This window comes from Podarcis vaucheri, assembly GCF_965113315.1.
Source record: "Podarcis vaucheri genome assembly, chromosome: 4".
Classification (NCBI taxonomy): Eukaryota; Metazoa; Chordata; class Lepidosauria; order Squamata; family Lacertidae; genus Podarcis; species Podarcis vaucheri.
In genome coordinates, this window is record NC_138762.1 from 8,915,739 (window position 1) to 8,928,482 (window position 12,744).

General features: G+C 45.4%; 1 protein-coding gene across 1 annotated transcript in view; it reads right to left on the reverse strand.

Annotated features, from left to right (window-relative positions):
• ARHGEF17 (Rho guanine nucleotide exchange factor 17) overlaps nt 1-12,744 on the reverse strand; it is a 202,164-nt gene that overhangs the window by 49,835 nt on the left and 139,585 nt on the right. The window contains exons 3-5 of the mRNA XM_082218958.1: nt 8,931-9,113; nt 7,068-7,184; nt 6,228-6,320 (exon numbers count right to left, since the gene is read on the reverse strand). Of these exons, the coding sequence (XP_082075084.1) occupies nt 6,228-6,320; nt 7,068-7,184; nt 8,931-9,113 (393 nt within the window). The remainder of the gene's footprint in view (nt 1-6,227; nt 6,321-7,067; nt 7,185-8,930; nt 9,114-12,744) is intronic.

Sequence of the window (12,744 nt, forward strand, 5' to 3'; positions counted from 1 at the left end):
ACGCCTTTTGCAAGTGAAGCTCCTCCCATCACTCGCCGCCACGCCGGGAAAAAGGAACAAAATGGCAATAGTTTCAGTTGTAGCGTGTCAAATTTGGGCCTAAATTGTCCTGGGTTTCAATCTCCAATGGCAGGGGCTGGAAATGTCTTTTATTTAATTTATTTATGCCCCACCTTTTTCCTCCAAAGGAACTCAAGGTGGTGTTTGTAGCTCTCCCCTCCATCTCATTTAATAACCCCCCCCCCCCGCACAACAACCCTGCGAGGTATGTTGCGCCAAGAGGGTAAGCTGCTGGCAAAAGACTCCTGGCAAAGGCTGATTCGCACCTGATGTATTTTTACACTTGTCTAGATGTTGGTCGAAGAATGGATGCTTTTGAATTCTGGTGCTGGAGGAGACTCTTGAGAGTCCCATGGACTGCAAGATCAAACCTCTCCATTCTTAAGGAAATCAGCCCTGAGTGCTCACTGGAAGGACGGATCCTGAAGCTGAGGCTCCAAGACTTTGGCCACCTCGTGAGAAGAGAAGACTCCCTGGAAAAGACCCTGATGTTGGGAAAGATGGAGGGCACAAGGAGAAGGGGACGAAAGAGGACGAGATGGTGGGACAGTCTTCTTGAAGCTACCAGCATGAGTTTGACCAAGCTGCGGGAGGCAGTGGAAGACAGGAGTGCCTGGCGTGCTCTGGTCCAGGGGGTCACGAAGAGTCGGACACGACTAAACGACCAAACAACAACAACAGATGCTGGTTAATGGCACAGGAGCAGAGCCAGAAAAGGGGGGGGGGGAGATGGCAACCCTAATGGAGACAGTTTCGCGCACGCCTAAAAGTTGTGTGTGTTTGTGTGTGCGTGTGTGTTTGTGTGCGAAAAGAATTGGCAGTTTCCTCATTCTCTCCAGATGCAGAGAAGCTTCCTGCTGGCTTAAAGGCTTGGCGTTTTCCGAAAAGACGTCAATCCTACCAAAGCGATCTCCCACACGCTCTCTCCAAATGGCAGGAAAGAACAGGTTGCTTTCTTTCAAAACAAAGAAATAAATAAAACCCACTGGAGTCGCGGAAAAGGCTCTCATCTGTCTTGGCCTGGCTGTCTACTTCTTATTCTTTGGCGATCATTCGTAGCCGAGTAAGATTGTCTTCCATAAACACGGTTTTAACAATGAGTCCGTAAGTGACTGTGGAGGCCAATTCTGGATCCTCACATCCTTCTACATATCAAGGATGAATCCTGGCTTGTTAATAACAATAACAACAACAACAACAACAATAATTTATTATTTCTACCCCATCTGGCTAGGTTTCCCCAGCCACTCTGGGCAGCTTCCAACAAAAGATTAAAAATACATTAAAACACCAGACATTAGAAACTTCCCTAAACAGGGCTGCCTTCAGATGTCTTCTAAGCATCAGATAGTTGTTTATTTCCTTGACATCTGATGAGGGGGCGTTTCCACAGGGCGGGAACCACCACCAAGAAGGCCCTCTGCCTGGTTCCCTATAACCTGGCTCCTCGCAATGAGGGAACCTCCTGAAGGCCCTCGGCGCTGGACCTCAGTGTCCAGGCAGAACGAGGGGGGTGGAGACGCTCCTTCAGGTCTACTGGGCCGAGGCCATTTAGGGCTTTCAAGGTCAGCACCAACACTTTGAATTGTGCTCGGAAACATACTGGGAGCCAATGTAGCTCTTTCAGGACCGGTGTTGCATGGTCTCGGCGGCCGAGACAGTCCCTTTGTCATTTGGGTTTTTGTTAAAAATAACCTAGCAAGTTTATAGTCCTTAAGGTTGCAGTTCTAAGCATGCCATGCTAGGAGCAACAAGTTTCACAGACTTTGCAGGGACTCGCAGGGTGAAATCTACACTGCAAGCCCTTCAGGATTTCTGCAAGTCTTCCTTGGTCAAGAAAGTTGGCTGAGCAGCAGAATAACAATATGGGAACGGTAGGGAAGGGGCTGCGGCACAGTGGTTAGAGCGTCTGCTTTGCACATGGAAGACCCCAGCTTCGATGCCCAGTGGCATTGCCACATAGGGCTGGGAAGAGACTCACGTGCCTCAGATCTCAGACAGCTGCTGCCACTCAGTGCAGACAATACTAGCTGGACCAAGGGTCTGACACAGCGCGAGGCCACTTCCCGTGTTGCTCTTCCTTTCTCAATGGGCTTCGGAAATCTGGCGGCCGGGCTTTAGAAAGCCAGGCTGCTGATCAGGCATGACTAGAGAGAAACCCAGTGTGGAGTTAGTTGTCAGAGTGTCAGACTAGGCCCCGGGAGACCAGGGTTCGAATCCTGACTTTGCGCTGCCGGAACGATGTAAGCGCAGAGATGAGGAGAAGATGCAGTCCCTGCTGAGGAGGGATGGCAGGCAAAATTAACGGACCATGCAGAAATGGCAAAACTTACTGAAAGAATAAGGAAGCAAGAGGAAAGAATTTTTAAAATAAGAATGGGGGAAATATACAGAGTATTTGAATTATTATTATTATTATTTGGTAAACAATTAACTGCATTAGCAGGACTAATTTAACCCAAGCAGTTATGACTACAGTGGTACCTCAGGTTAAGTACTTAATTCGTTCCGGAGGTCCGTTCTTAACCTGAAACTGTTCTTAACCTGATGCACCACTTTAGCTAATGGGGCCTCCTGCTGCTGCCACGCCGCCAGAGCACGATTTCTGTTCTCATCCTGAAGCAAAGTTCTTAACCTGAAGCACTATTTCTGGGTTAGCGGAGTCTGTAACCTGAAGCGTATGTAACCTGAGCTACCACTGTATTAAGCTATTAGGAATGTAGAGAAAAATAATTACAGTGGTGCCTTGCAAGACGAAAAGAATCCGTTCTGTGATTCTCTTCGTCTAGCGGTTTTTTCGTCTTGCGAAGCAAGCCCATTGACGGATTAGCGGATTAGCGCTATTAGTGGCTTTTAGCAGCTTATCAGCTGATCGGATCAGCTGATAAGCAGCTTAGCGGCTTAGAAAAAGGGGGGGGGGGAACCAGCAGGAACTCGCAAGACATTTTCATCTTCCGAAGCAAGCCCATAGGAGATTCGTTTTGCGAAGCACCTCCAAAACGGAAAACCCTTTCGTCTAGCGAGTTTTCCGTCTTGCGGGGCACCACTGTACAAGGAACGAAAGGGGAGATTTAGTAGTGAAAGTGATTCCTGAAGAAACCATGAAGGGAAGTAGGGAGGGAATTCAAACTATGTATGTATTTTGGATGGGTTTTTTTTAAAAAAAATTGTTTGTGAAGTGAAAGTGAAAATTTAAAAATAAAATACATTTTTGAAAAAAATCAAATCCTCACTTCAGGTAAGGGACTCACTTGGGTGACCATGGACCAGTCACAGTTTCTCAGCCTAGCCTACCCCTCAGGGTTGTTGTGCAGACAAAACAGGAAGGAAGAGACCCGTTTGTGCAACCTTGACCTCCAAATAGGGTGATAAACGCCGCGAACAAACAAATAAAATGGTTTGCTGCAGTACTTTGGTTTGTGAGGACACGGACCACGAAGGATCTCGTTTCTCTTCTCTCTGGTGGGCTCAGAGCTCCTGAATGAGTAACTGTCTCTTTTCCTGGAATCAGATCCAAGCCTGCGGCTCTGACTCGTAGGCATGCGAAGTATTCAAGGAATGCAGCTTGCCGAAAAGCAAGCTGTCATCTCAGCCCACCATCCAGGATCCAGGCAGCAGAACAGCTGGGCTAAATTGGACAACTTCTCAGGGCAAATAGAAGTTCGTAACTAGGTGCCAAGTTCCATTGAAATCCGGTGTCCCTGCAAGAACACATCAGAGCTCTTCCATTCATCCCAACTGGGTTTGCCGAAAAGGTCCTTGAGAATTAACCCGTTTTTAAAAATAAAAAAAGCCAAAACAAAACTGGAAAGATGCAAGCATCCTATTTCCTCTTTGCAGTAAATATTTGCTGGGCATTCGCTGAAGCGACTCCATTCAAGGAGAGTCGAGAAGCAGAATTCTAAAATAACAAGGATGGTGTCAGGGGTTCAGGAGCAGAGGCGCAGGAAAGGGAGGAAACAGAGAGCGAGGGGGAGGAATCAGAAGGAGATATGAGCGAAGACAGCGGCCCGAGATCTCCGAGTCTTTCCAGTGAATCGGAAGACTCACAGAAAGGAGCGCCCGTGGCCAGAGCAAGGGGGGGACCCAGGGGGACACCCCGGGAAGAAGGGACCAGAGGGGACTCAGAGAGCAGCAGTTGGAAATCGGGGCCAGCTTCCCCAACAGAGCGCAGTAGGGAGGAAGGGTGCCAGGTATCGGGATCCAGCGGCTCGCCGCAGGAGGGAGAGCATGAGTCAGGACTGGCCACACCTCCGTCGGGGAGCGAGGAAATGGTCAAGAGGAAGGTGGAAGGTTGGGCGCGCGCGCCAAGTTCAAATACACAGGAAGGCGGCACAGTAAGCAGCCCGGAAAGGGAGCCGGGTCCTAAAGCCCGCCGGAAGGAGGGAGAAGGGTCCGGGGGGTCAGCGTCAGAAGAGTCCAGGAAGGAAGAGACCCAGGGGGGCAGAGGGACCCAGAGAAGAAAGGAGAGACGGAAGAGGTGGAGTAAGGCTAGGGTATTAAGTTGGTGTACAGGAGGCGGAGACTCAGACGGAGCTTCGCCGGTCTAGCTTCTAAGACGTAGAGCTGCACGCTGCGGCTTGAAAATGGAAACTGTAACGCAATAAAGACTTTTATACAGTATTGCCGGCTAGCGTGGTCCTCTGTGAGCTGGGATCTGAGAGCAGCTCTGACAGATGGTGACTCAGTGTAGCTGCAACACAGATTGTTCCGCAAGTCTCTTGACTGGGCAGAAACGTTTTGCACCCTGAGAAGCAGAGCTTCCAGCAAGAAAACAAAACAAATGTCAAGTTTTTAGCTCTTTGGGTTGCTAAATATCTATTGCACTGTTCTCTGTTCCTCTATATCAGAAGCTGAATACTGCCATCAGTTAATAATAATAATAATAATAATAATAATAATAATAAGGCAGAGACATCACCCTGCCAACAAAGGTCTGTATAGTTAAAGCTATGGTTTTCCCAGTAGTGATGTATGGAAGTGAGAGCTGGACCATAAAGAAGGCTGATCGCTGAAGAATGGATGCTTTTGAATTATGGTGCTGGAGGAGACTCTTGAGAGTCCCATGGACTGCAAGAAGATCAAACCATCCATTCTTAAGGAAATCAGCCCTGAGTGCTCACTGGAAGGACAGATCCTGAAGCTGAGGCTCCAAGACTTTGGCCACCTCATGAGAAGAGAAGACTCCCTGGAAAAGACCCTGATGTTGGGAAAGATGGAGGGCACAAGGAGAAGGGGACGACAGAGGACGAGATGGTGGGACAGTGTTCTCGAAGCTACCAGCATGAGTGTGACCAAACTGCGGGAGGCAGTGGAAGACAGGAATGCCGGGCGTGCTCTGGTCCATGGGGTCACGAAGAGTCGGACACGACTGAACGACTAAACAACAACAACAACAACAACAACAACAACAACAACAACAACAAATAATAATAATAATAATAATAATAATAATAATAATAATAATAATAATTTGAATTTCTTATTTCTTCTTTGGCAATCACTCGTAGCTGAGTAAGATTGTCTTCCATGATCACGGTTTTGACAGTGAGTCCGTAAGTGACTGTGGAGGCCAATTCTGGATCCACACGTCCTTCCACAGTGGGGACACTGGTTTCTGGGCGGAAGTTGATCATGGTGTGGATTTGCCAAGTGTGCCTTCCTCTTAGCACGTTTCTCTCTTGCGTTCTGAGTTCAAGTGTCTTCAAAGCCCCTGACACCTTTGGTAAAGGCTGTTCTCCAACTGGAGCACTCACAGGCCAGTGTTTCCCAGTTGTCTGTGTTTATACTACATTTTTTCAGATTTGTCTTGAAAGAGTCTTTAAACCTATTTGGTTAACCACCAGCATTATGCTTTCCATTTTTAAGTTCAGAATAGATTAGTTGCATCCAAACAACATGACCAGTCCAACAAAGTCGACGTTGAAGAATCATTGCTTCAGCACTGGTGATCTTTGCTTCTTCCAGTACACTGGCATTAGTTCACCTGTCTTCCCAAGTGATGTGTCAAATTTTCGGAGACACCGTTGATGGAATCTTTCAAGGAGTTGGAGATAGCGTTTATTTGAATTTATACGCCACCCTATGCCCTCGGATCTCGGAGCAGTTCAACAGTTAGTAACAACAATTTATGAACAGCAATTAATAACCAGGCCTCTTGGACTCACCTTGACCAGAAGTTCATAGCGTGGAATCCGCTGAACTGGCTTAATCATGAGGTCTGAAAGCGCCTGCTTTTCTTTGTTTTCCCTCATGCTTTGCTGAAAGAACATGAAGATCAGGTGTTATTTTTTTTTTTAAAAAAATACTTTTCAGGTTTATACATTTCAATAATTTTACATTCATTTTAACATTTCAAAACTTGACTTCCTTCCCCCTCTATCTTTCTGCGGTTCCTTGAATTTATTTTTAAATATTTTCTGCATATCCAAATTAACTTAATTTGCTCATTTATTCATCAACTTTAGGGCAACTGTTTAAGGCATATTTTTGAAAGCTTTGTGTATAGATTTTTACATTAGTATAACTTTTAAAAGTCACTTGTAATAGGATGAAGAAGGTTTCAAAATTGGATTAAGTATATAGTGGTACCTCTGGTTGCGAACGGGATCCGTTCCGGAGTCACGTTCACAACTTGAGCAGAACGCAACCCGTGGGTCGTGATTCGCCGCATCGGCGCATGCGCATGACGTCATTTTGCATGTCTGCGCATGCGCGAGCGGCAAAACCCGGAAGTAACCCTTTCCTTTACTTCTGGGTCGCCGCGGGATGCAACTTGAAAAAACGTATCATGAAGCAAACGCAACACGAGGTATGACTATATAAGATTTTATGGACGTGCATGAACAAGTATATTATAATGGAACCAAGAGGGGGAGCAGAGGGAAGTTGACAAAAAAATAATGGTTTAATTTGGATGTGATTCCCCCCCCCCCTGTTTTTTTCATTTTGTTATTTTTTAGAAACCCCATAAAATGTTATATATATAAAAAAGATTTCTGTCCTACCTCCAGGAACTTCATAAACGCTGGCCTGGCTTCCTTGGCGATCCTCACAGCATCTTTGGCGTTGAGGAAGTTATCGATGTAGGCAGAATAAATGTTCACCAGGATGTCTTTGGAAAACTGGGGGGGAGGAGCGAGACAAAGGCTTCATGAGACAAGCAGACATTTCCCTCTGAAGTCGTAGAGAGTGGGGAGGTGGGAAAACGCAGAAGTGGGGAATTTCAGCCCCTGGGGATTATCACTTTTCAAACAAGCAAACGCGAATTAGCATTGCTGATTGACCAAGATGTATAAGAATAGTTCAGAGGTCAGCTGGAGGTGTAAAAATGGGGGAGGTACTTTTATGCACATGTGGTGAGATTGTAAGATAGGAGAATTTTGGGACACCATATACAATGAACTTAAAAAGGTATTCAAACTCTCATTCACAAAAAAACGCTGAGGCCTTCCTATTAGGAATTAGGTCCGTGGAAATTAAGAAAAATCTTAGACCACTTTTTATGTACGCGACCACAGCGGCTAGGATTTTGATAGCAAAGAACTGGAAAAGTGACAACATCCCCGCAGAAACTGACTGGCAAGCAAAAACGATAGAATATTTACAACTCGCAAGGATGACAGGGAGATTTAAGAAGAAATTCAGTACAGAAAGTTAATGAAAGATTGGATAATGTTTAAAGATTATCTTAAAAACTACTGTGATAACGGTAAACTCCTGGCAGACTTAGAATGAATCTTGAAAGACAGAGACAGTATATGAAAGAGTATTCTGGATAAGAAACGGGAAAGTTAAAAAGTAATAATGAACTGTGGACAGATGAACAAAATGTAAAATAGTAGAATGAGAAGAACCAGAAGTTGGAATGTAAAAAAGTGAAAAGCTTAGAATCATAGAATCCTAGAGTTGGAAGAGACCACAAGCCATCGAGTCCAACCCCCTGCCAAGCAGGAAACACCACCAGAGCACTCCTGACATATGGTTGTCAAGCCTCTGCTTAAAGACCTCCAAAGTAGGAGACTCCACCACACTCCTTGGCAGCAAATTCCACTGTCAAACAGCTCTTACTGTCAGGAAGTGACAGTAAGCTCCTGGGAAATGATATATATAATGGGAAATGATATATAATGAGATGAAAAAAATGTTGAAATATACATTCATAAAGAAACCAGAAGCATTTTTACTGGGCATGGGAGGAAGTGATATAAATAGAAAAGAATGTAAGCTGTTTTGATATGCAATGACGGCAGCAAGAATATTATTGGCACAAAAATGGAAGCAAGAAGAATTACTGACGAAAGAAGAATGGAGGATGAAATTAATGGACTATGCAGAATTAGACAAACTAACAGGAAGGATTCAAAATCTGAGGGAACAGAAATTCACAGAAGACTGGTGTAAATTTACAGATTATTTGAAAAGTCATAGTGATGTTCAAACTACGTTTGTAGGTTTGCAAGACGTTTTGTGAGGTGAATTATTGGAACTACTGCAAAAATGGATAAAGGGGAGGATGATTAGTTAAGATAATTAAAGGCAATATGAATTTAAGAAATGCATAAGAAGTGGTTAAAACAGGGGATCATCAGAGGTGATGGGAGTAAAAAAAAAGATTGTATAAGTGGTTTGTGGTATGTATTATAATTCATACGTTAAAATTAATAAAAATTATTATATAAAAAAAGAGAAGAACAGGAAGTTAAAATAAAAAATAAAATAAAATTATTATTAGTTAATAAAATAAAATATGCCAGAAAACCCTGCATCCTTTGGGCTAAGTAACCCAGGAAAGCCAGATCTCCATCTCGAATACCGGCTCCTTGATCAGAGGTTGTGTGTGTGCGTGTTGTCGGAAAAGCTGAACTCACAGACTTCACCAGGATGTCCCCCACTTTCTGCTTCTCGCTCCAGCTCTGAACGCACTCGCTGATCTGCTCCAGGAACTCCTCGTGGTGATCCAGCAGCTCGGGGATCTGATCAAAGATCTCGTCCACCAGGGCGGGATCACAGAGGATGGCGTTTTCCGGCAGCTTCAAGGGCTTCATGTAACCCTGGAAAGGGAAGGAGAGACGGAAAAGCAGACATTTAGGAGACAGGAAGATGGCCGATACCAAGACCCATCCAATTCAATACCGACTGATTGATTGATTGTATTTTTACGCTGCTTTTCATTCAAATGAATCTCAAAGCGGCTTACAATGGATAAACAACCATAACGTAATAAAACATAATAGCACGTCGCGAATACAGCATATGTCGTATGAAAAAATTAACAGATTTTCAATGAAACAGTTGCAATCTATAAAAGAAAACTTAACGAAACAGCAAATAAAAAATAAGCTAAACCTCACAATTATTGGCAAGTCGTGCGATTAACAAATCAACGCAGCGTTTAGAATCTCTAAAACAATATTAAAAACATTATCAAAACTGCAACTAAAAATATAAGCTGAGCGCTGAGTTCATTCACACAATCTGTGCACCCCTCAGGACTCATAACCTTTCACTCTGTTCAGTTCATTAAAATACACATAAATGCACTTACAGTGGTGCCTCGCAAGACAAAATTAATCCGTTCCGCGAGTATCTTCGTCTAGCGGTTTTTTCGTCTTGCGAAGCAACCCTATTAGCAGCTTAGCGGATTAGCACTATTAGCGGTTTAGCGGCTATTAAAGGCTTAGCGGCTTAGCTGCTAAAAGGCTATTAAAGGCTTAGCGGCTTAGAAAAGGGGGGGGGCGAAAAAAAATCTCAAGACTTGCAAGACATTTTCGTCTTGCGAAGCAAGCCCATAGAGAAATTCGTCCTGCGAAGCGCATTGAAAAACGGAAAACCCTTTCGTCTAGCGGGTTTTCCGTCTTGCGAGGCATTCGTCTTGCGGGGCACCACTGTATGTGAGAGTCCCATGGACTGCAAGAAGATCAAACCTCTCCATTCTTAAGGAAACCAGCCCTGAGTGCTCACTGGAAGGACAGATCGTGAAGCTGAGGCTCCAATATTTTGGCCACCTCATGAGAAGAGAAGACTCCCTGGAAAAGACCCTGATGTTGGGAAAGATGGAGGGCACAAGGAGAAGGGGACGGCAGAGGACGAGATGGTTGGATAGTGTTCTGGAAGCTACCAGCATGAGTTTGACCAAACTGTGGGAGGCAGTGGAAGACAGTAGTGCCTGGTGTGCTCTGGTCCAGGGGGCCACGAAGAGTCGAACACGACTAAATGACTAAACAACAACAACAACAACAACAACAATCCAGCTCAGCCAGATGCTGATTTGTGACGTAGAATATGCTGGTATATACGTGCGCGCGCGCGCACACACACACACACCTCTTCAAGTGGGTGACATCCAGATTTTTTGGACTACAACACCCATCTGCCCCAGCCTAGCGTGGCTGGTGGGAGCTGCTCCCCAAAACGTATGGAGGGCACCAGGTTAGGGAAGCAGCTCTCCAGAGTCCAAGGCAGAAAAGTCTCCTTTCCATCACCTGCTACTTTTCCATAGAGATGCTCTACTTTGCCTAGGACCTCTTGCAAGCAAAGGAGATCCTCTGCCATTGAGCTGGTGTCAGCACTGAAGAGGCGAGCAGTCGAGTTAACTTTTTATTCAAAAATACAGGCTTACAAGCAGAGAGTTCTCAGGACAGGACCGGCCCCTATAACATGGTTGCCAGAACTGACAGCCCTTGCATCCCTACTCTCTCTCAGCCAGAAGTTGCCCAAGCAGGAATTCACACTCTTTGTTCTGCCAGATGCAAAGCTTTCTGAGTCCTTCGCTACAAGGCTGGAGGGGAGCCTGATATAGATTGAGGTTGAATCCTGACAAGACAGAAGTAGTGTTTTTCGGGGACAGGAAGTGGGTGGGTGTGGAGGACTCCCTGGTCCTGAATGGGGTAACTGTGCCCCTGAAGGACCAGGTGCGCAGCCTGGGAGTCAATTCTGTGTCCAGGGCAACTGTCTACCAGCTCCATCTGGTGCGCAGGCTGAGACCCTCCCTGCCCACAGACTGTCTCGCCAGAGTGGTGCATGCTCTAGTTATCTCTTGCTTGGACTACTGCAATGCGTTCTATGTGGGGCTACCTTTGAAGGTGACCCGGAAGCTATAACTAATCCAGAATGCAAACAAAAAATTCCTTCCAGTAGCACCTTAGAGACCAACTATTGGTATGAGCTTTCGTGTGCATGCACACGTCTTCAGATACTTCTTCGTGCATGCACATGAAAGCTCTTACCAATAACAAACTTACCGTATTTTTCACCCTATAGGACGCAGCGGCCCATAGGACGCACCTAGTTTTTTCTGGGGGGGGGGATAAAGAAAAAAAAATTATTCCCCCGCCCCCAGCCGCGGCTTCACCGTGCCCTGCACTCCAGGCAGCAGGCTGCTATCCACAGCCTAGGGAGCCCTGTGGGAACTCCCGCGGGCTCCCCAGGCTTGCCGATAGCTTCCTGAAGAGCGAGAGGGGTCGGTGCGCACCGACCCCTCTCGCTCTCCAAGCTTCAGCGAAAGCCTGCATTCGCCCCATAGGACGCACACAGATTTCCCCTTCATTTTTGGAGGGGAAAAAGTGCGTCCTATAGGGCGAAAAATATGGTAGTTAGTCTCTAAGGTGCTACTGGAAGGAACTGTTTGTTTGTTTGGACTACGGCAGACCAACACGGCTACCTACCTGTAACTAGAACAAGTAATCAAGTAAGACAATTATGGTTAAAGCCCAAATCTTTGAATTATAGACCATCGAAGCACAGAGCAGGCTAAAAGCTGAAGTTAAAACCTACAACTAAAGTTAGGCCAGCTTCAAACCATGGTTTATGTTACAGTGGTACCTCAGGTTAAGTACATAATTCATTCCGGAGGTCCGTTCTTAACCTGAAACTGTTCTTAACCTGAAGCACCACTTTAGCTAATGGGGCCTCCTGCTGCTGCTGTGCCACTGAAGCCTGATTTCTGTTTAGTTACAGGTAGGTAGCTGTGTTGGTCTGCCATAGTCAAAATAAAAAAAAATTCCTTCCAGTAGCACCTTAAAGACCAACTAAGTTAGTTCTTGGTATGAGCTTTCGTGTGCATGCACACTTCTTCAGATACACTGAAACAGAAGTTGCCAGATCCTTCTATATAGTGAGAAGGTGGGGAGGGGTATTACTCAGAAGGGTGGTGGGAATGGGAGATTGGCAGATAGCTGAGATGAGCCTGTTGACGACTCTTAACGACTGCAATAGGTCTTACAGGAAAAGGCAAGGGGTGAGAAGGTGAAAAATGGCTTAGTCATATATAATGAGATAAGAATCCAATGTCTTTGTTCAAACCAGGTCTCTCCATGGTTTTGAGTTTGGTAATGAGTTGCAATTCAGCAGCTTCTCTTTCCAGTCTATTTCTGAAATTCCTTTGTAGTAAAACAGCTACTTTGAGATCTTGTATAGAATGTCCTGGGAGATTGAAGTGGTCTCCTACTGGTTTCTCTGTTTTGTGATTCTTGATGTCAGATTTATGTCCGTTTATTCTTTGGTGTAAGGTTTGGCCTGTTTGTCCAATATAGAGAGCTGAAGGACACTGTTGGCATTTGATGGCATACACAATGTTAGACGATAACACAGTTTAGTGTCACATTCGAAAGAGACCAAAATCTTGGCTGCTTCCACTGCAGCTATATAACTTTCCAAAGGTGGAGGAAATGTTCCGCGTCTCGT